Raw genomic sequence first — 24,399 nt, 5'->3', positions numbered from 1 at the left:
CGAGCGCAGGTCACTTGTATCTAGACGCGTCAGAACTGTCGTGAAGGGGCCAATGAGTCGTATTCGAGACCTTATTTTCGTATTTATCGCTGCGATTGAAAGCACGAAGTAAAGGCTTCGCGCACAGCACTATAACAACAACAACAACAACAACAACAACAACAACAACAACAACAACAACAACAACAACAACAACAACAACAACAACAACAACAACAACAACAACAACAACAACAACAACAACAACAACAACAACAACAACAACAACAACAACAACAACAACAACAACAACAACAACAACACTAATAATAATAATAATAATAATAATAATAATAATAATAATAATAATAATAATAATAATAAACTCTTTTATTATTTCTATAAAACCTAATACATTCATTAGGCCTGCCAAAGCTACGTTGGGCTTGACTGGCAGAGCGTGACAGGCAGCGTACAAACTCAGACACAATCTCAGTTATCAGACACAATCGCCACAACCTCCACAACACCCGCTTCACTCGACTCTCCTTCCGCGAGGAAAAAGAAAACATGACGTTATACTCGTCTTTGTTTGCAGCAGATGACTTAAGAACATGATTTTGAGAAACACGTGAGTAATTGCGTGCTTGGTTCCCTGTGTTAGGCAGTTCCAAAACTAAATCTTGTGTGTGTGACACGCCGCCCAATTGCACTTACGGAACTTATACACTTACAGAACATTTACAACAAAGCAGCGCGCAATGGTGACATTGTTCAGTGCTGAAACTGTTTTACGCGATTTCATTTATCTTTTCGCGCACGTAAGACAAAGTAACTTCACAAAGAATACTTATAAACTTGGGATCGCTTGCTTGGGAAAGCAGAACGCATTCTGCCTCTATGATACGCTGGAACTTCGCATTTCGTCCTTTATATTAGCGGGTTTCGTTATGATGCTTATCGTGCAGCAGAGCACTGAAATGGCCGCGCTTTCAACTCTGCGTGCAGGCATTTCCAATCACCTGCTGTGTTTCATGTCGGACAACGCTACGGACAAACTACAGATGCCGGCCGAGTACTGTACCCATCTCGTCTACAGAGACATGACACTGAGCAAGCAGAGTCACACCTTTGTGCCTGCCAAGAACGGTGCGTCTGTTTCACCCGGAGACTTCATGTTTGTTTGTCTGAAAATGAACGCTACCTAATCAACGCTAGCCTATTTTCTAGAGTTCCTCGATTACATGTGGCCAGCGCCCTATAGACGCGTAAGCAACAACTGGATATGTTTCAAGACGCATGATGTCTTTAATTCATCATGAAATCATATCTTAGAAGCACCGAACTTAATCAATGAGCAACGTTCTTACGGAGCAGTCAAAGCTAGGCTGATCGCATTTGTAAGGGGAGGCAATGTGCGTGGTAGCGCCGCACCATTTGACTCCATTAATTAAACAAAAGTAGGTAACGCAACAAAAATTTACCTGAAGACGCTTTATCACTAATCATGTCTAAGTCATTGCGATGTTCTCTACTACAGGTTAAGACAGCTTAAGACCCTGCTAGGCCACAATGCCTGTATTTAGCTTAGTCGATGTTTTCATTTGATCTGTGGTGGTGGCGTTTATTATTATTATTATTATTATTATTATTATTATTATTATTATTATTATTATTATTATTATTATTATTATTATTATTATTATTATTATTATTATTATTATTATTATTATTAAACTCTACATTGTCCACGCAGGCACCGGCTTCGACGAGTTCATGTCCCTGCGCGAGCGCTTCGTGACGACCAAGTTCGTGGTGTCCCTGAACCTGGCGATGGTGCGCGAGCTGCTGGACTACGCGGACAGAGACGAACGCAACCTTGCGGCCGTGTGCACCCAGCTGGCCAAGTGGATCTCGCAGAACGAGCTCAATGGCGTCGCCTTCACGGGACAGCTCATCACGAGCACGCGACACAAGAGCATGCTGGCAGTGCTCAAGGTGCGGCCCGCGCGGCCTTTGTTCTACACTCGCCGCGGTGGCGGTTTGCCGTGACCGCATGCAGTCTCTGCCGCTCTAGCTCTCTGGTAAAACGTTTCCGTGGGTTCGTGTTGCGTATTAAGAGGTGTGAGCACCGATCAATGCGCACTCGGTCAAGACGCTCAGCAAAGTTGGATGAGTTTGTTCAGCAACGCAGCACTCCGGGTGCATGTGTGCAACAACACGAGCATGAACACGCCAGCCGTGGTGGTTCAGTAATTATAGTATTATTTTGCTGGGAACGAGGTCGGGGCCCCGATTCCCGACTGCGGTGGCCTCACTTCGTTGGGGGCGAAGTGCAAGAAGTCTTGTTTGCTTATGGTTAGTTGCGCGTTAAGAAATTCCGTGTGGTCAAAATTAATCCGTAGCCCTCCAGTGTGGCCTCTCTCGTAGCCCCGGAGTTGCTTTAGGACGTTAAACCCCATGAACCAATTAATCAACAAGCTTGAACAAAGACGTCACAGGTTCTCGCTCTGATGCACGCAATCAATTAAAGAAAGTGCCTCTGTTTGTGCTGGTGAACAAACACTAAAGTTATCGTTCTGCGTTTTTTATCCTTACGACATGAGAGTGCGAGTTCAGATAGGGCGCAGGGGAGAGCGAGAGCTGTTATTAATTTAGCCACTCCTTGCTTATGGGAGACACCGCAGAAGAATGCTCTGGGGCAACTTTTAGCATCAGGGGCACTTAAAAGACTAATACCTAACTATATACGGACTTTTCTGTATTTCGACCTCTTCAGAATACGGCTGGAATCGAGCCCGGGTTTGATGCTCAACAACATCATCACCGATAAGTTTTGATTACAGTGCATTGAACGCGGCTAGTGCAACTTTTATTGTGACAGTAGTTACACATTCCAGATGAAATTTCCCAGTCGCCGTCAGGATCCGTATGAAGCCCGAGTGCGATCAGATGTGGAGGGTAAGGAAATTGAGCGAGGGTGAGCTGAGAACGATGGTGGGGTCGCGGCTTGATGTACGCCGTCTTGCCTTGCACCCATTGTTGCATTTCACGTGATCAAGCACGCGCTAGGGGGCGGGGGATACGCGGCCCACGCGCCATATCTTGGAGGTAATCTGCAGCGGGCACAGAGTCTAAGGGCGAGCCTAGATGGCTGGTGGCTTCATGCGTGTTGCGTTCCCGCGCGTCTATTGTTGGAGGTCACGTCATCACTAGCTTCCAAGACGCAGTGAAGCGAGAGTCAACACGAAACGTTCACTCGCCTTTGTCGACAAACTCTCTCTCTCTCTCTCTCAGTTTTTTTTTGCCCACTGGCATAAGCTACAGCTGGAAGTATGCCAATGATACTCCTTTCTGTAAACGGGACGATTCTAGTCCAGGAACATGTGGTATATGTTCGTTAATCTATCCTTCGCCCCTCTCCCTCTCTGTGGCTCGAGCAGAACGTCCAGGATGCCTTGACGCAGTTGGGAGAACCTAAACCTGTCCTTATCTACTCTGGGTACGCATCGCATGACCAGTACACGCAGAAGAGTATCATGGGCAGGATTAAGGATTACCTACGGTAAGCGCTTCTTCACAGCTCGTTTGGGTGTGACGCGCGTAGGCACTGGTGTAAACAGCGCGTGTAGTTTGGTGACGTTGTTGCTAGCTGCCCGTTGTTGCATCTAAGTCAAAAAGACGGTGGGACATACTTTACTGAATGGTTGTTCCCTCCAGTCACAAGTAGATGATGAAAGCAAAAAAATAGAAGCAGCATTGGACGCGACACTATGCAAGAGAAGTCTGGTGAATCGAGGGAGAAAGGGGATAAAGTAAATTTGTCAGTGCATGAATAAATATTTGGGTCATATATATTTCCCTTTACAGCAAGATAACACCTGTCGCTACGCGTGTCTGATCTTCCTAATATATTTTAGTCCCTATAACTATTTCTGTATCTACTATCCCAACTACACATAACTTGAAGCCGCATGATGATAGTAAGTTCTTAAGGTCTCAGCCAAAGCCACGTTGAAACTGTCATTCAGATTAGCGAATATGAAATGCAGATTCATGATTGGAAAATGTGCTATTCATCCAACTGTAGCGCATTGCTCAGTGCTAGGAAATGTAAGAGGGGCTCCTCTTCAGATCCTAGCAAATGGCAGTGGGATGCTCAATCTATCAACGACTATATGTGCCGAAAGCGTCCTGGTAGCGGACTGAAGTGACATTACGAGGATTACATCGGGGGCAATACGTTCACGTCGTGAAACGATATAGATGAGCACGACCACTTGACTCGTTAACTGCTATTACACGTCACCATCGCGACTAGCTTTAAACGTGGTTAAAGTAAATATGGTCACATGACGGGTGTTTGCGTGGCACACGACGGTATCATATTCCCAATGAGCAGAAAGGCATGGTATGCACCCGGTGCGATGATACGAGAATGCACGATGCAGAAAAAGAAACACTGCCGTAGTTGACAAAACTGCAAGCTGATACACTCGTCCAACGAACAGCATCAGCACACATTCAGCAGCATCAGTACACAACTGGCGTTCCGGTTGGCTCCTGTTGGGATAAGTTCCGGCGCATGCATTCTGACATGGCTGGTGGTCAGCGGAGAATGGTTGCGTTCAAGCGTCAACAAAAAGAGCATGCCTCAAGGGCAGCGTCATTTTGTAGTTCCACATAACTTCAGTGCGAGATTGAGCGTTTCGCTGCACAGCCTACACTTAACCTGGATACATTGATAATGGCACCGAAAATACTGCACAATTAACGAAGGATATGCGTAAATCGCGGCATGACACATTTTATACCTCTTTTTCACGCGCATGACTCAGCGCCGCAGACATCTTCGTGATAGAGACGCACTATCACGAAGAGGAGCAGTTCTGCAGACTCGTCTATCCGTCCATCTTCGTTCGGATCGACGACACACCCAGCAGCATTCCTGTGGTAAGTCTCACGTGAACAAAGATAAGGCCGGACGTTGTTGTGAAACCTATGTACAATTGGTGTCAATGGTTTACAGATAAAGGGAACTGTGAAAAAGTTTAATTTTCTTGCATTTCGTGACCACAGCCAGTAAAGCAGTGCACCATTATGATGTTCGCATTTACTGCTATACGTTTGAAATCTGGATTTCACTTTGCCTACCCAGACTGCGGATTTATTCAGCTTTTTCTCAGGTCCCGCGGTCCATAAACTTTCGACACCGACAGGATACTTTGATTCGCTATCACAAATGCGCAATTTTAGAGTGACCCGGCAACACGCCACTAGAAAGCGGCCATTTGCTTACCCCTGAATCATGTACGTGGCTCTTGCATCTACTCGTACCTTCTCGGTTGTTGTTCAGATAGACTGGTGTTTACTGTTGTCACGTCACGTTTCTTCGTAAGCTCCTATCTACGACAGTTGTTCCGTGACTTTTCCTTGAAAACTGCCCGTCCTTCCTCCTCGACTGCACTGGCGTCTCCCAATTCAAGTTAACAGACTTCCTCGCCCAATTTTCGCGCGTACCGCAGAAATCGGCCCTACTCTGGATGGAGATAGTCAAAGAAGACGACGGCCTGAATGGGACGCACAACATGTGCTTCTCGCTCGACATGTCCACCATGTCGTTCGACGTGGCAGCCAACAGCCGGCCTACCGTTGGCGGATGGTGCACGGGCCGCAAGTGGATCAATTACGGACAAGTGAGCCACAAGTACCCGCGCAGTCAATAAAAACGCATTTCTGGCATCCTCACACCCGAAGAGAGCTAACACACGCAATCGCTTTCAAAGTCGCAAGTGGCTGGAATGTTACAAACGTGAAAAAATAAAGATCACACATTTTGCTTAAATACCCCGGTTAAATGCTGATAGCAGCATCCCTATGTACGTGGAAAAAGTAAGCGTCTTCTGAAGAAAAGTAACGCTTTAATTTAATTTTTATTTATTTATTTATTTATTTATTTATTTATTTATTTATTTATTTATTTATTTATTTGTTTGTTTGTTTGTTTGTTTGTTTGTTTGTTTGTTTGTTTGTTTGTTTGTTTGTTTGTTTGTTTGTTTGTTTGGCTTAGACATGTAGATGACGATCTAGTGGTCGCTTCACATGTTGATCGTATATCCCGGAACATCGTGTCATCTCGCGGGTGCTTCCCACTTCACGTGTACTTTCGTTGTCTGAGACGACTTACTAAAAAATAGTAATCTTTTCGCAAAATTGGAACATACTGATATGATTAAAATAATATCCATACACAGTTCCATGTGCATCTGGCTTCACATCCATAATAAGTACTTTATAAGTAATCAAGAGCAATACACAGTATAAGTTCCAACGGACCGAGGTTATGGGGACGCCAAGCACCAATACTGAATCGCTTAACGCTCGTGGAGCATTCTTTCAAGAGCCTATTTCCATTTCTTTCGTGGAAAAGTTTTAGCTACTGCAATGGAGAAAATGAAGGTCAAAGGTACTCATCAAATTTCTTTTCGTCCGAACCGCAGCGTCACATTGAGTGCAAGTGGATTAACGGGATGTATATGGTATGCAGATAGCAAACAGTTGTCCGGTTCTGAACACGTCTGTTCGTGTGGGCTGACTTTTCGGGACGCGTCATATGTTCGCGCATGCTCGATGCACGCACAGAAGGCCCACTATAGCTTTTCGTTTACTCCCAGATGTGCGGCACGAATGTCTGGGTGACGCCCGACGAGGACCGCGTAGCGCTGTCGACTTCCAGGCGCAAGCCGCAGACGTGGCTCGCCTATGACAGCGAGGACGCCATCAAGAAAAAGGCACGTCTTTTTTCAGACACTTTGACATCAACTTGGTTTAACTACACGAGTGAAGGTGCAGCCCGGCAATATCTCAACATTGCTCGAGTCCACTTGCAGAAAATCATCCCTCTTATTCCTGCCGGTAACTTTGACAAAATTTGGGGACGTAAGATTACGAAAATTTAGAATTCGCCAGATGTTCAGCAACTCTTGTTCAAGCAGCACAGGTACACCAACAATTATATGTATACGAAGGAAGATACCAGTAGGGGTTGCGAACTCCCCATATAGAGTGGATTCGAGAGTGCGTATGGATGATAAGCAAAATTCTGCAATGCCTCAACTGGAATGTTTATGGAATTGAAAACTGTCTCCTTCCTTAAAGTAGTGGCATGCTACAAGATAAGCTCATGCGGCTTTCTCGGAAAAAGGGCTTCGTACTTCAAAGGTAAACTTGTTTCAATGCCTTTGCATGGTCAAGATCATCGGTCCCGGGTTCAATTAGGCCAGGATTAATTCCTTATGACTGCGAAGCTTTCTTCCTGAATAAACTGCATTGTTTTCCTATGCGGCTTGGTTCTGCCGTAGGGTGGATGACAATTTTCCTTTCAGGAAACCGTATACGTCCATATTGCAAATTTTTGTAGGGCTGATTATATTTTCCCGCCATATGTTTACTTTGCTGCCAACCTTATTAGGAAAAAACAGTTTTACCACTCTTTCAGTTGAATTGTGCAACTTTCCCTGAGAATGGAATTTCTGAACTAAGTCGCTTCTAAAAGTAACATTCTCAGTTACACGAGAAGGACCGCGGATTCATTCAAAAGAATGCAAGAGTTCGCCCGGCTGCGCACCGCAGTATGGCAGCAGCAGCTTGCGCACGCTGTACGCTAATTCATTGCGAAGCATTTTGCGTTGACACCGACTCTCGATAAGAATCTGGAAGAGCACATTTTTTTCTATTGCTTTACACCGCCTCCCCTTATCGCGTCATTAGGTGGGCCGTGCGATGGACGTGTTCCACGGCGTCTGTGTAGCCGTCTTCCATGTGGACCACGACGACAGTGCCGCCATCTGTGACGGCATCAACCGCTTCCCCAGGCTGCAGGCCATTCGGGAAGTTCAGAGTACGCCATATTGTCCGCCTAGTTCTCTTTCGTTTAAACTATGACACAAGAAAGTGTGGAAATTTTTCTAAGACTTCTCTCCTGCTCTGCTTTATAATTTCAGAGCACCACGTGGAAAAGGAATTCTACGGAGTTGAAAAAAAACGTAAGAAAAGAATTGATCGGCACATTGTGTCGAGATGCTGAGCTTATAGCCGTATAGCACCTAAATAAACGCTGCTTCTTTGCTGTTCATAGCCCCACGCCGCTCTCAAGATCGGGAAAGGTCCAAAAGGTTACCGAGTAAGTACGCTATTTTTATACTGGAGTGCGTATTCCCAGTCTTCTAGGAAATGCCTTTTGAGGGGTCACTTAGGCGGAATATGAAGTTAAACCCCGTGAGTAAGCTATGCTTCGGAAATTGCAAAGCGTACACTGTTACCGTGGTAGGAGGCGTGAAGAGTCCGAAAAAGCAAAAAAGAATTCTGGTAGAAATCATCGAAGATGATCGTCAATGTAAGCGATAGCTTTCTTTTTTAACCTGCTTCATATCCGTATGTCTTCTGTGATTGACGAAACGTAATGTGCACATCAACAAGACACACGAAGTAGCTATCTCACTGCCGAAAACAATGTCACATGATACCACGACACGGTACGTCTCGTTGCAATCACTACAATGAAGTCGAAACTCCGTAGCAACCTAGCCCTATTATCCCTAGTACCGATGGTTGTAAATTCGTTGTGATGGCTATGCATCAAGCGGCAGAGCTCGGCACGCAGGGGTCCGTTGCTGATCAAGCGCTATTGCCTTAATACACTTATAACTCTATGACCCTTGTGTCCCCTTGGTGCATTCATTCTGGTGGATTGACAAAGGATGGAGACATTTTAATGCCAAATACGCCGAGCCAAAGAGTTTTCAAGCGCATTAAAAAAAGTAATTCTAGGATTTTACTTGTCCTAACCAGGATACGATTATAAGGTATGCCGTAGCGAGGGACTCCGAATTAGTTGTGACCACCTCATCTATTTGGCCCCCATCAATATGTCCGCCACGGCCGGGACTCGATACCGTGCCCTCGGGCTTAGTAGCAGAAAGCCCAGGCGACTACCCACCACAGCGAGTGGAGCCCATTCCCAGTGGCCCATGTTGTCTGCTCGAAAAAGCAGCAGCCAGCAAATAGGTAAAGGTTCAAGCTAGTAGACAACTTGGGTCTTAGGGTATGTGCCACTATTGTTTATGCGAGATCGTCCAACCATCCAAGGTGGCCGAACTAGCTAGCTTAAGAAAAGTATGTATCGCTTTAAAATTGAAAGCGGGTGGCAACGCCTTACCTACAGAATGTCACAGATTTTGACAGCGTTCGCTGAAGTCCTATTGCTTATCGCTAAGGTAGGTCTGCATTGCATTGTAAACGATCCAAAGGCCCAACCAATAAGTTTCAAAAGCTTTTCCTAAATGTGGCTGAAATCTGAAAGTGCGCTGAAATGCGTGATGTCACGGTGGCGCACCACCACAGTGGTTTCGGTGCGAAATTCAACTAACCGAACTTTAGCCCCCATTAGCTTTTCTATTAGTAATGAACTATTTACCACGAAATTAATTAAAGTATACTTTTTAATTAATAGCGTATCAATATAATAAACTTACTGTCGCTCTTTAGTGTACATTCATAGGACGGCAGCAACTAAAGCCCACCTTCTATGTTCCTCAGATGTATGGTTGCAATGACGAATGCGTTTCATTTACAGGCAATTACTTACGCAAAAGGAGTTACAAGCACTACCTTTATTCTTATTGCAAAGATATGCAATTAGAAAATTACCGGGACTTAACGAAATTCCTTAGAGATTCCAACCCTCAAGCAGCATTGCTCGGTGTCCTTATGGTATGTTTCAAACTCAGTACGTCTAGTCGTTTGGCGTTTTACGTGAGTCAGTTTCACGAGTTTATTATCTCGGCTGGAATGCTTTGCGAACGAAGGCGTTGCCCGATGTGTGTGCGTAACAGGCGACCGGCGGTGCAGGTGAACCGGCGGTGTTGTGCGTCGCGGGTGACCTGCTCTCTGACATGGACCACTATCCGACCGAATACTGCACGCACCTCATCTACCGGGACATGGTGTTCTTCTCGGAGCACAAGTGGTTCATGCCGAAGGAGGACGGTGAGTGTTTCCAAGAAAACTACGTTAATAAAATGATGTCACTGTTGGCGGGTCATTTGGTGGTAATAAAAACTCGAGATTCGTGAGCATGTGCCGCCTATCTATAGTCCGTTTAAACCGAGCTAAGTGAACACGGATGAGGTTGTGGGGGTTAGGTGAACGGAATTTGAGAATAAGGTACAGGTTCGTGGTTGTGCATATGACTAGACCTGTGTCTACCGGAATGTTATGGGGTTGGAATAGCACCCCAATTTACTATTAACCGAATATTCGGGTTGTGTTGTTATGTCTGGGTATTCCAAGAAATATTTGCTTCACACACACAGGGCAAATGACGACGTCGACGAACGTGCCAGTAAGCGGCGAAAACCAGCTCCCGCTTATGAATATGATTTCGGTGTTAATTTGAGCCCAGTTCGACAATTTTACTGCGAACGGACTCTTTCCGTTGTGGTGATCTCGTAGACACCCGACTCTTGAAGGTGGGTGGCCTTGTTGCGATTTTATCGGCCTTTTCCGTCAAGGCCACGCCGCGGCGACACTAACCCTAGCCACGCTTGGTTTAGCGCGTGGAAGTGCTGCTTCAGCGCCAGCTTTTCTCGCCTGTGTCTGCAGTAATGGAAACTGAAGTGGAAGAGGAGCTTCTGACTCCCGAGGAACTTTCCAAGGATCTCGGATGGCAAACAACTGCTGCCAGGCGCTCCGGAGCCAAATCGGCGCCCGTCGAGCGAGTTGGTGCCATTTCTAGCAGCGCTAAGCCATATGACAACGTGACCGCAAAGGGTCGCTGAGACCGCGGCAGCGCTAAAGCGAAGATTATTCTGGGTGGAAGGATGCCTCCGCTGCCCAAAAAAGAGGCGAAGATCATCGTCAGGCCGCGGGGAGGTCTGAACATCAGAAAGCTGGGGCCGACAGTTGTGGCCGAGGCCATATGGAACGCGGTCTGTTTCGACCTGGCGAAGCGGTACTCAGACACCATGTGCCCGAATTTCCGACAAAATGTCATGGTCATCAGATCCCCCAGCAGAGAGAATGCGACACGCTACGTCAGGGTCGAGTTCACGTGGTCAATGTGTACGAAGCGGCGCCCAACTCCACGTGCAAAGGCGTCATCCGCGGCATTGCACCGAGTCACGGCCCGGAGGAGCTCGACCGCAAGATTACCAACTTGAAGAACCCGCTGGCCCTGGGAGCCTAACGAATCAAGAGCACACAGAGCTAATCAAGAGCTAACAAACCACAAGTAATAGCATTACAGGAAACACTTGTCTCTGCCGCATCTATCTTTGGTTATCGTGCCGTCACCGTGCAGCCCGAAGGTCGGGGAGTGTTCACGTTAGTTGACAGGAGGCTTACGCACTTGTCTCACGACCTGAAGCTGGCGAGTTGCAAGGTCGAATACGTCATGGCGGAGGTTCTGTTCAACACGAGACAACGTAACCAGCGGTGAAACAGCGTATTTATACTCAACATCTACAGCAATCCTAGGAGCTCGCGACAGCAGTTCAAAAAGCTACTCAAGAAGTCCGTCGACCTACCGGCACCCATCCCCTTGTCGTCGTTGGGGATTTCAACGCACCGTACGGAGTGTGGGGGTACGTCTACGACACGAGCAAGGCCCGGGGTCTGTGGCAACACGCCAACGAAATGGACCTCACGCTCGTCACGGACAAGGCGTTCCCCACCCAAATCGGCAACTCGGAGAGCCGCGACACTAACCCCGATCTGGCGTTCGTGAAGAACGTCGAAGGCGCCGAGTGGAGTAACACCGCAATGGATTTTGGTAGCGACCATTATGTGCTCGAGACCTGCTTCGAAGTCGCCCGAAGTAAATCCGGAGAATTCGCTGTCACGGACTGGGACCTTTTTCGCAAGCTCCGCGGCAACGACAGCGCAGCCGTCCCCAAAGACCTGGAAGATTGGTGCGAGCGAATCAAGAGTGACGCCGAGTCATCCACTAAGAAGATCGTCAGCGACCTGCAGGCAGAGAAGATGGAAAGCAGGCTAGCCCATCTGATCGAGCCCTAGCAGGCGCTGCTTCTCTGATGAAAGTGACAAAGTTTAACCGAAGCTTGAGGGAAAAGATCTCCGAGCTTAACAAGGCCATCGAAGATCACTGTCGGACCCTCGGCAAGCAGCAATGGGACGAGGTCTGTGACTCAATCGACGGACAGATGCATAACGGAAAGCCCTAGGGCATGCTAAAACATCTCCTCAACGAGGGCAGCACCAGATCTAGTCAGAGACACACGCTCGCCAGAGCCCTTCACGAAGCTACCACATCCTGTTCCGGGGACGAGCTGGTTGCCAAGCTCATGAAGAAGTACCTTCCCATAAAGCACGGAGACGAGGAAGACTGGTTTCCCGACTACCTCGGCCCAGTTCGTCCAGTATTGGACGATGACTTCACCGTGGGGAAAATTAGCAAAGCCATTTTTGCGCTCAAGGGAAAGTGTGCACCAGGTGCTTACAGAATCACTAACAAGGTGCTGCGAAATCTTGACGACCGTTCGATCGGATACCTCACCAAAAAGATCAATGAGACGTGGAAAAACGGCAGCGTCCCAGAACAATGGAAGAACGCCAACGTCGTCCTGATCCCCAAACCCGGCAAGGCTCCGAACTTCGACAACCTCCGAACCATCTCTCTCGCCTCCTGCGTCGGGAAAGTGGGGGAGCACGTCGTCCTCAACAGACTAAACAGATATGTCGAAGAGAACAACATGATTGGCTTCCATTCCGACCTCTCGTCGCAGGACGCCATGAAGATGATCAAACATCAATTCATCGACGGCAGTACCAGGGTCACCAGGGCCCTGCTCGGACTCAACCACGAGAAAGCGTTTGACAACGTTCTCCACGAATACATTCTGGCCTACGTCGCAGACTTCGAGCTGGGCTCCAGACTATGTAACTAAGTCCGTTCGTTCCTGACGGGGAGGAAAGCGAAGCTGCGGATCGGCGACTTTGTCTCCGACGAGGTGCTCCTGGGCCCACGGGGCACGCCGCAAGGCTCGGTCATTTCGCCTGCTCTCTTCAACATCTGCATGATCGGCCTCTCGAGGAATCTGGTCCAAGTTGAAGGTATCAAACACACCATCTACTCCGACGACATCACGATTTGGTGCGCCGGCGGTAGCGAAGGGTAAGTCGAAAGCGCCATTCAAGAGGCGGTAGACGTCACGGAGCAGTACCTGTTACCCACCGGGCTGAGATGCTCTCCGACCAAATCTGAGCTTCTGCTTTATAGAAAAGAAAAAGACAGCAGACCCAAGGTCTGGAAACCGGTCTCGTAAAGTGACATTCGCCTGTTCACTCGGAGCGGTGACCCGATGCCCAGGGTCGACACCATCAGAGTCCTGGGTATGTTCATCGAATCACGCGGCGGCAACGGCACTGCGTTGCGCAAGATAATTACGAAAACCGACACTGCTTGTCGCCTCATCCGAAGGATCACGAACAGACATCGTGGCCTCAAGGAGGACAACCTGGTTCGGCTCACCAACGCCTTTGTGCTGTATCCCTTCACCTACACGGTGACCATGCTCAACTGTCTCAGAGCAGAGCGGGAAAAGCTTAATACCCTCATTAGAGAATTCGTCACGAGAGTTCTCAGGCTGTGCCCCTCAGAAAGCATACCGAGGACTTCCTTTGGCTCGGAATACACAACACCAGGGAGGAGATTGCCGAGGATCAGGAACGGGCCCAGCTAACTCGGCTGTCCTCCACGCCGGCTGGCAGGCGTATCCTCGAGAAGATCGGACTCGCACTTGGCTGAAAACACCCAAATCCCCAGAGAAATAGGGGAGAAGATCGTGGTCGGCCCTTTGCCCCGCAACGTTCATCCTGTTCACAACACAGGTCGTCGCAAGTCAAGAGCATTGAATGTACTGAAGCAAATAAACAAGGACAAGATCGAAGCAAGCTTCGTGGACGCAGCTGCATACCGAGACGGCAAGGCTTTTGCTGTTTCCGTCGTGGACACTCTGGGCAGTTATCAAATGTGCTTCCGTCCGGATGACGAACCACGAGGTGGCCGAGGAAGTAGCCATTACACCCGCCATGCAAGTCGGTCGGAGAGAAAGGGTGTATAGCGATTCGAAAGTGGCCGTCAGGGCATTCCATGAAGGCCGGGTAGCCCGGCAGGCAATTAAAATTCTGAAAGGCGCCAAACACGGCGACACCTCCATACACTCCATCAATTGGTTCCCTGCCTACGTCGGGGCGATCGCGGGGGTTCCTCTGAACCTCAACGAGTCTGCCCACGAGGCTGCGCGTGGCTTTACCGACCGCGCTGTCTTCGGATCAGGCGACTCTCCCCCGGACACAGAGACGCTCCTATCACGCACAATGAACTTATAGAGAGAAGGGTTCTCCCGCCGCCTTTCTCAAAGCTAAGCAGGCCGCAGGCGGTCACACTCAGACTCTTGCAAACGAACTTCTACTCAAATCCAGCGTCCCTTAACAGCATATATCCCGAGATTTATCCGAATTGTTCTTGCGCGGCCTGTGGTGAGGTTGCTACTTTGCCTCATATGCTTTGGGAGTGCGGGTCGCGGGGCCCGAAGTTCACCAAGGAAGAGTGGGACGCGCTTCTGTGAAGTCCCGTCTTTGAGGAACAAATTCTGGCCGTCCAGCGCACCCGCGATCGGGCCGGCAGACTAGATCTGTCAGTCCCGTCGTGGGATTAGCCGGGTGCGCGTTTCATCGCGTTTTGCTGGACCCACTAAATGTTTATTCGCTCACTCACTCACTCACTCACTCACTCACTCACTCACTCACTCACTCACTCACTCACTCACTCACTCACTCACTCACTCACTCACTCACACTCACTCACTCACTCACTCACTCACTCACTCACTCACTCGCACGCACGCACGCACACACACACACACACACACACACACACACACACACACACACACACACACACACACACACACACACACACACACACACACACACACACACACACACACACACACACACACACACACACACACACACACACACACACACACACACATATATGTATGTATGTATGTGTGTATGTATATATAAACCACAAACAAGTACAACGGACGCATTGAATTCTCAGCGTTGTCGCTATCGTGAAAAAATTCGCGTAGCATGTAGCCCTTCAATATGGCCGCCATGGGCTTAAAAAACTGCGACCTCCAGGCTTACCCTGCCGCCTCCTCTGAAATGGATTTCTGGGTACATACCTTTAAATGACTAAAATCAGTGCTTCACATGCAGTGTGTCGAACGTAACCTCAACCCAAAGAGCAATTTTGGCGGTACACTGTACCCGAACACAAACCAATGTATTTTGTCACGTGCCAGAACCCGAACCGAACCTGAACCGAAAAAAATATTAATGGTTACCGGTTCGGTACGAAATGGTTCAAGAATATAATTCGACAGTGGGCGCTAGATAGTTTGCATGATTCTGCGTAAACTACTACTTCAGTTGGAGCACCCTACACTAGCCGATTGTTACGACTTACTACTTGGATTGCGTGCGAGAATGGGTATAGACGATGGGTGCGCGCCAATAACTATACGGTCACCTCGACAGAGACGCTTGCACTTCTGAAGTCTACCATGCCAATTATGTCATGCGGCCGAAAATCTGTCACAGGGGCTCCACAGAATCAACATTTCTGGTGGCGCTCCCAATTTGGCAGTTACGTCAACTTGTTACTAAAACTAAATATACGAGACAAACACGAAGAGTCACAAAGACGACCTCCTCGACAAGAGATATCTACGAGTTCATCTGCGTGACTTACTGTAACCGTAACACTGTGCGGTCGCTAAAGAATGCGGTAACCTTTTCTAAACGGCACTAAAAGGCTGCTTTTGTTAAGTGCCATGGTTCAACGCATGTTTGGTGCTTAGCTAAGCAGACTACAACGCTCTTAAAGTAGTAGGAATTATTCGTGGGCCACATCGTGCGTTCTTGTGACTTCTTTGTACGCCCTTGGCCAGCGCAAGAGGACGCACCATGGGATGATGCGCAAAAAAATCTACGCATGATTTAGCACTAACCATCCTCGTTCATCTGTCAGAAGGATCAGTGTCCCCACCAGTTTCTAAAAAATCACCAAGCTTAGCAAAATGTTAGATGCTAGGTTCTGTTTGTGCTACAGACTAGAAGTTTGAAGTTGTAGTTTATGTAGTGCAATGTGGGGGGGGGGGGGGAATTCGCACTGCCTTCGGCACCATAGATAATGCCATATTTCGCTCACCATCAGTCCTGCAGTAAACACCTGAAGCAAACCGAAAATTAACCAACTGTGCTGCTCTCGAAGTAACGAGTGTTGGAGCTACGCAAGCAGGCATTCTCACTAATTATCTCTGTCTTTAATATGTACGTGAAAATTTCCACGCATCTGTATAATTCATTGGTAAATTTCTGCCTCCTGCTGATGAAACTTGCACATGTGCCCTGCGGACAAGTCGATAGTACATCATTGGGCAGTATAGAATGGACTGCGCCGAACCGGTTTTCGAACACGTTCGCTAACCGTTATAAATTTGTATTTCTCCGAAACGGAACTGAACCGGAACAAAATCGGGGTGCCTTGAACCCGAACCGAACCGGTATACTTTTTACACCTTGCTTATATCAGTCATATGTGATGTTGATATTCACCTTGGTTTGCTATTTCAAGTTGAGTAGAGAAGGAAAACGTTGAAGAGAAGCAATGATGAACGAGAAATGAAGAAAGTAGGAAGGCAGGCAGAGTGATTTAGGATGGATGGCTGCATAAAGAAAAAAACGCCAGTCTCTAAAAGCTCATTTATCTATGCCTCGGCTTATTAGACCTCGGCATCGCGACCACGCGGAATTTTACTCAATTCGGGGTTACGTTGTAGCGGTGCCTCTCGATGTAGTTCTGGATTCCTGGCCGCGGTTCTTCTCAGTTCTCGATACCGGCGGCTGGCGCGTCTTGCAGAGCAAAGCTTCAAGCAGTTCAAGGAGCTGCGCGCAAAGACATCGCTTCCCCTTCTCGTGGGCGTGTCGGCCGAGCAGCTGTCGGACTTCTACGCGCGGCTGTGGCGAAACCCGCCCAAGATGGGCCACTTCGCGCGCAGCGCCATCGAGTGGCTGAACCTGCAAGGTTTCGACGGCATCGCGCTGCTAGACCAGGAGGTCAAGGCGGCCGACGTCGGCAGGCGCTACTTCCACATCGTCAAGGTGCGCCCGCGTTTGCGCGGAAGGTGCATAGGCAGCGCATCGCAGCACCATTTCACGCAACGTTATTCGTTCTTTAGCATATGCACTGAACACCCTAATCTCGGAGGTCATGGCTGTTCACTGCGAATAATGAACTAGGCATGGCAGTTCTCGTCATAAAAGCAACTTGATCGCTTTTCACAACCAACAACTGTCTCTCCCTCCCGCGGCGCTGGTACACTCCCTTTGAGCGAGCCTCGATCTCTATGTGTTTCGCATGTAGCTTGGTGTCCGGCTATAACTGAAGCTCAAACACACAACGGTAACATCGAACAACCCTACTCTCAACAATGTTACTTTGGTCCGTTCTTTAATTATGGGCTCAGGGAACCCCAATACAATGTCATTAAGAACGGACCAAGGGCGGATTTCGGCTCTTGCAATACGTGTGGATGCTCCCCACCACTCCACGAAGCTGTCATTTTGCGTAGACATAAGAATCACCTCACCCGCAACCTGAGGCCGAAGAAAAGATAGCCCGTAAGCGGCACGTGTGTGTCAGTGCCCTTGTGTAGCCATCATGGAGAAAAAACTCGGGTGTAGACGCTTCTCGTAAAATATGCTTGTCTTTATCGAATGCCTCTTGCGCATGCCTCTTGCAGCCTACAGTCTTTATTATAGGTAATTATCAAGTGCGAGATGCCCTTCGCATGTGTTGTACTAACAGTTGAGATTTTTTTCGTTCGTTTTTCATTCCACTCGTTAGCTCCCTTGCGCATGTGTGATGACTGCGGCATGTAGCTTGATTATGAGGCATACTTATTTTCTGAAATAATAATGTTGAGCGTACAGCGGACTGCGGTATCCCGTCCTGTCACTTCGTCGTTGTCTGTTAGTGCTTGGATAAAATTAATGCAGTGCCAATGAGCCCAATTCTCCGCAGTATTATGAACTTGGTGCTGCTTCAAAGTGACTGCCGATTTTCCCTATTTATACGCTTCATCCATAGCGGAGTCATAGTGGAACAATCATTAACAAAGAAAGCCTCCTCTATCTTACTGCGGTTTCGGGCAGGGCTGAGTGCTAGATTCATGTGAAACTAAAGCAAGGTCCAGACTGAAATATTATACTGGCAAACATAGGCTAAACAGACAAATAAATGCAAGACTTAATGCATGATGAATTCAAAAATGAAAAAAAAGAAATGCAAAAAAGGATGGGTACGCCTGAGACAAAAAGCGCTAATGACAAGCGCTGCAGGTCTAACGACTGAAGTTTATTCATCACATCATAATTCCGCGCGGTCTCAAGCACCAAGCTCACGCTCCAGCACAGAAGCAATCCTACATTCAGACACTTATACCAAAACCAGGAAGCCTCTTATACATTAGCGTGTTTTACAGCAGTGTGTTTTGGTGCACCGTTTGGTATAAAATGTGAATGTTCATTAACTGCTAATGAATATACATTGTATAAACAAGCTTTGAATCATTGAAACTGCGTACTGCAGGCTTCAACATCCACCCCTAATTATCAGAATTGTGAATACGCTACGCCAATTGATATGACTGAATACATGAAGATGCACGTACCATTGCTTCTTTTATACAGAGTGTTTTAGAACGGCGCTATGCGGTGTTACATACGATCGTGATTACCGTGAGATTGCTTTTGTGATGGCGAGAGCACTTGGTGCTGTTCTTGCAGTCTTATGTGATCAAAATAAGTTTCATTTAGTTCATCTGTCGCCGTGAGTACACTAGTTCTTCCGTTTCAATTTGTGTCAGAAAAAAAACGCAAATAATTAAAGACTAGGGAGAATATGTTCGACACATTTCACAGCCACATGCACGAGTACATCGTACTCTAAAGCCCTCGTTTAGTAATGCTACCATCATATTTGCTTGCAGAGACTGCACGATGAGTTCGCGAGGGTTGAGCGCAAGCTCCTCATTGTGGTGGGCCTCAGCATCACGGACCACGAAAAGACGGCGGAGGACGTGGCCGAGCAACTCGAAGACATCGCGAGGTATGTATACCACCAATCTGTGTCGTAATCGTAGCGAGTTTTCCGCTATGTTCGTGTCGGCATAAGTGCGATTTTGGCGGATCTATAGATCTATAGATCAATATATATGGGGATTTCAGAATGAAGCTTTCCTTAGCATTTTAACAGATTTGTGGAACTTTTGAGCACAAGATATTTTTGCACCGATGTGAGAGTAAGCTCTTGATATCATCTTTCGGACACACCGCATTTCATGTAAACATGGATCATGCGCTGGTAAGACGCATCACCTGCGAGCTATAGGTATAGCTTGAGTGGGTGAAGTCGACTCTAGCGCATTCGCGTGAATGGCTAGTTTGTTAGATCAAGGAAGTGAGCGCGGCAGAGGAACACTTGGCGTTTGCTCGCGTCCGCTCACGGGCGAGGCGCACTCTGCCAAAACAAGCTGTAGCCCGCTGTAGCCCGCATCAAGCGTCGCATCAAGGTTGATGCGCTACGTGTATATAGTAAACAGCGTGGCGTTGGCACTGTGCTGACGACCTAGAAGAACAATGCGCCGCTGTCCAATTCGTGCCCTGATTGTATCGAGTTTCGAATGTGTCTTTAGCAGAATTCCCAAAAAACAACAACAATGGCAACGCTCTTAAAAACAGCGCGCGGAAAAAGACCATACGCCATCTGGTCTCGAAAGCCATAAACCGAGCAGAATGCATATCAGCTCTGCGTTAAGAGATTACTCATAGAAGAGCGGACGCAAGCCTTGTTTTAGATTGCATGATTGCCTGATAACTGGATAATTGGTTTGTTTCATCGTTTGTTATCACAAATATGAGTGTTGTCCTTATCAACGCTAAATTGAATCATTTGGGTATGATTACGTAACCTACGCTTATTTCATTTTGAAAAATTTAAAGGGACTATGGAAAACGAATAGTAAGTTAGGGCGTGTTTGTGAATTGTGGTTTCGCTACAGAAGAACGGCCACTGGCACCGCGAGAGGGCACCGCGTATGTCAGAGAAGACGCAAGAACAAAAATCAAGCAACGACGTCGCCCCGACGTTCCCGCACCTTGCCGCGGCATCACGAATTTTCACAGCGTGTCTGTGGTCGTTAATAGGTGAATAAGTATATTGTGATTCTATGCTGGAACCAGATATTCAACCTGGCACGTTTCCTGCTGCAAAACTGCCAAAATGCGGGTAAACCTTTCGAAATCCTTGAGGTTGTATTGGTGTACCTCCGCTGACGTATCGCACAAAATTAAAAAAAAGAAAGAAAAGAAATTGCTCGGCTATATTTGTCTCTTTTTGCAATCAACCGCTGTCCACGGGATCAATGAAAATATTCTTTTTAAGTGACATCTCTACTAATACGAACTGATTTAAATTGGTGCTCGCTCTTTAGCGTGCCTTTAACGACAGCCGTTGCCCGGCCTCGCAGGTACTCGGACTACCTGATCCTCGAGACGCACCGTGTCAAGCGCCAGGGTCAGTGCAAGCTGTCGCTGCCTTCGTCTTTCCTCGAGGACAGCACACTCACATCTTCCGTTCCAATCGTAAGAGTTCCGCTGTCTGTATGCCCCTTTTCACAAAATACAACGATGGGCGCCGTCCTAAAAAATAAAAGAAACAGAAAGCCTTAATTAGACAGCCTATAGACATACTACAGATGTCTTCCGGCGAGTTCGATAGATTGTTTATAGACAGCATGGGTAATCTTTAATGTAGACCTCACATGGCAAACTTTATCCCATTTATGGAACAAACTTTATCCCGTTTATGATGCTGCCAATCATTGAATTGTAGACAGGATAAAAGCGTTGTTGCGCAAAGTTTTTTTTTTCTCAAGGATTGTCCATGGTGAATTACGAAGGGCAACACCATCCGATAAGTAAACCTCAGTTGAATGGAAGCGTACGTGTCCCTCTCGTACTTTTGTATTTGCATTTTTGTTGTTCTGCGAAGTGTTGGCCAATGAAGTCGCTGCTTGGGTTGTTAGCCCTAATAATAGCCGCTGTCATATTCAACCATGACAATCATGACACATTCCTAGCGGCCTATTTCTCGCCAACGCAGGCTTCAAAGTTAAACAATACTGAAACCCTTGCAAGGAATATGCAACAAGTTATCAGTTTCAAGTCACTCCAGCCAGGAATATTCGGAAGCGAGAAACGAAAAAAGCCCTGCAGGCTTTTTCAGACGTGCTCCTTTTGTGTTGGCTGGCTTTTAGAGGGGCCTCCTAGGTGTCTATGTCATGCCGTGTCGCGAATGTTGATTTGGGATGGGTTCTACCTTGTCGGCGTTTTTGGCGAGAATCGAAGTGACCTGAGATGCGAGCTTGTTTTTCTGTAGATACTTACAAACAAAGTCACGAACAAGGGTGTTTCAGAGAACGTCTGGGATTTCGTGACTGAACTTATTTTCTGCTGTTGCTTTTCTCTCTCTGTCTCTCTCTCTCTCTGACCCCAGCGAACGGCCCTTGCCTGGATGCGAATCCTGCATGTGGAGAATGACACGTCAGCGCACCTCTGCATTTCCTTCAACATGGCCGCCCTCAACTTCAAGACGAGGAAAGGAGACACGAACCTGACCTGCAAAAATGAGCGGTGGTCCAACTATCGTGACGTATGTTTCCGATCCTTGAAAAATGATGATTCTCTGTGGAGAGAGCGTTTTCTAACATTGCTAGAGAGAACCCCGGTGGGAATTTTGGATAGTACACGGATTTCGTCTTCACGCTTGTCACTCCACTTTTTTTTACTTTATTCATTACGTTATATTTGACGTAATATATGCATAAATTGTTTGTATACTATTTTGCTAAATGCGTTAAGGCAATACGTTCTGCCCAGAATCATAATTATTGAGAATTGTTGCATATATAACACAGTAGTTTGCCGAATGTGTTCAAGTGCAAAGCGGCAAAGTCGTTTGAAGCAGGAAAGACGTAGTTTGGGCAACTACATATGGCACCCGTCATTCTCAGGCGGGTAAAATCGCCATGATTGCAACTCCCGCAGACAACTATCGCCACATTTTCGTCCGTAGAGACTCCGGCAACCGTGTTAAAATCGTAAACGTTGTCAATTATAACAACGATGATCATGGAACGGCTGAGTCTATTGAGACTCCGCAATAGCATTGAAGACCAGCGCGACAGTGGACTTCGGAATGCGGCCCTCAACAAACACACCGTGTGCAGGCCCGCCACTGGGAGGACGGTTAGGGGATCCTGACACCTCCCGAAATTATCGCCTCGGCGCCATACTGTCCAGCACAATTTACATATACGTCACTATATTTCCGTCTCAATGTACGCATTGTACGTTATTGTCTTATGTATGTCAGCGATGTTCTTGGTTTACACGTAAAAATAAGTGAATAGGAACCTTGCCCGCCGCTATGCGTACCCCGCGAAACCCCTCCCGAAAATAATTCCTGGGTACGGCCTTGGCAGTTTGCGATTCGCTTTACTGATGCTTCTTTGGTCACGCAGCACATTTGTCGTTCTATAATGCGTCGCTTTACTATATTTTGGATATTTGTCGGCTACCTGCTTGCGTAGAGCAAAAAGCCATCTCCGTAATTGGCGAACGCATTACGTCATTTTGAACCGCATAGTATACTATAGTGCTAGCGAGTGGATCTTTGTTCTTCGTTATGAAACAGTAAATAATACACAATATCCGTATATCTTGCACGAAGTGTGCTCTTGGGTACTTCTGGAGCACTCAGATATCTTAATTTAACATCCTACTATGTCCGAAAGCTTTATTATCAAGGTGTAAAGCCTATAACTCCAAACATTTTTACACTTTTAAGGGTGTTTTCTTGTCGCACTGTAACAACCTTACCGCTAGAGCCTTACAAAAATTTATAGACGACGACAGCGGAGCTCTAACGAGATGTCCGATTAAAAAAGACGTAGTTGAAAACTATGTAATCATTCTGACAATTCTCTTGTCGGATCTTTCTGAGCGCCCAAGGCTGTCAGAATGATTGCACAGTTTTCAACTACGTCTTTTGTCATCGCGCGTCTAGTCAGAGCTCCGCTGTTGTCCTCTACAATTTTTTAAGACCCTGACAGTAAGGGTGTTACATTGCGACAAGAAAACACGCTTAAAACACGCTTAAGGGGGTAAAATCTTTTAGAGTGTAAGTTGTTGCAGCGCCTTAAGTGCAACATAACGAAGTCGCTGAATTCGCGGAGGATACACAAATAAGCGCTCCTGTTACGGGTTTATGGCACTGATATTATAACGAGACTAGCACATTACGACGCTAGAATACTCGTAGACGCAGATTGAGGGCAATGCGTGCCCCCCGCAGGTCTGCTCGAGCAAGGATGGCTACGAAGTTCCCGTGCACGTGGACGGGGCGCTGGGCATTTATCGAAACAACCAGAACGCCTGGCAGACGTTCGACGAAGAGGGCACACTTCGCGAAAAGGTGAACGCACAACCTTGTACCATATAACAGTTTTCTTTTGCAGAGCGGATTTATTAGGTGGCGTAGTGGACGGCGCCTACAAATACATAGAGCTTTCCGGACCTCCCAAAATAAGTGCCAATGTACTGAGTTCTTACGTGGTGCAATCTGTTACGAGGAAACTTTAGCTGGAGAACGACTCCTGTTTCGCTATTTGAATGCATGTCAAACGCAGAAATGCTTTTTTACACAATCGCTTGACCAATTTTAATGAGATTTCTTGCCTTTGAGAAAAAAGTTTAAATTCTTCTGATGATAGAATCAAAATTTTGGATTTAAGACCTAGAATGTTTTACTAAAATTGCTGAAAAACAGTTAGTTCCGAGAAACTAGAGGCACGACGTTTACAAATCCGTAACTCTGTACAAAAAACACGTATCGCATTTCTGTAAGCTGCGTCAGTTAGGGCATCTAAAGCGGACAAATTTGATATACGAATCGACAGCTTATGAAAAATTGTTACAATGTTTACGAGGGTGTTGTAGAAGTCCTATTCACAAATTAAGGAATATATTTCAGAGCACGCTATGAAAATCAAATTTGTCTGCTTTATATATATTATTACGATATCATCGAGCGATGCTCAAGAGACGAGCCGCCGCGAGAACGACGATGAAGTTGGTGGGTGCGCTTGGCGCGAGCGAGTGCCGGCCTGGCTGCCTGGCTCCAGTGTAAATAGCCTCTTCTGT

General features: G+C 47.1%; 1 protein-coding gene across 1 annotated transcript in view; it reads left to right on the top strand.

The window, feature by feature from the left end:
- Positions 1-932: 932 nt before the first annotated feature.
- Positions 933-24,399, top strand: part of LOC142586368 (uncharacterized) — a 37,388-nt gene continuing 13,921 nt past the window's right edge. Inside the window, exons 1-14 of the mRNA XM_075697618.1 lie at positions 933-1,128; positions 1,736-1,977; positions 3,423-3,544; positions 4,818-4,932; positions 5,505-5,675; positions 6,654-6,770; positions 7,750-7,879; positions 8,117-8,161; positions 9,889-10,026; positions 16,994-17,235; positions 19,125-19,243; positions 20,664-20,778; positions 21,692-21,847; positions 23,552-23,671. Of these exons, the coding sequence (XP_075553733.1) occupies positions 933-1,128; positions 1,736-1,977; positions 3,423-3,544; positions 4,818-4,932; positions 5,505-5,675; positions 6,654-6,770; positions 7,750-7,879; positions 8,117-8,161; positions 9,889-10,026; positions 16,994-17,235; positions 19,125-19,243; positions 20,664-20,778; positions 21,692-21,847; positions 23,552-23,671 (2,028 nt within the window). The remainder of the gene's footprint in view (positions 1,129-1,735; positions 1,978-3,422; positions 3,545-4,817; positions 4,933-5,504; positions 5,676-6,653; positions 6,771-7,749; positions 7,880-8,116; positions 8,162-9,888; positions 10,027-16,993; positions 17,236-19,124; positions 19,244-20,663; positions 20,779-21,691; positions 21,848-23,551; positions 23,672-24,399) is intronic.

This window comes from Dermacentor variabilis, chromosome 6 (assembly GCF_050947875.1).
Source record: "Dermacentor variabilis isolate Ectoservices chromosome 6, ASM5094787v1, whole genome shotgun sequence".
NCBI classification, from domain to species: domain Eukaryota; kingdom Metazoa; phylum Arthropoda; class Arachnida; order Ixodida; family Ixodidae; genus Dermacentor; species Dermacentor variabilis.
Note: the sequence above shows the minus strand (reverse complement) of the source record. Positions and strands in the feature narration are given on the sequence as shown.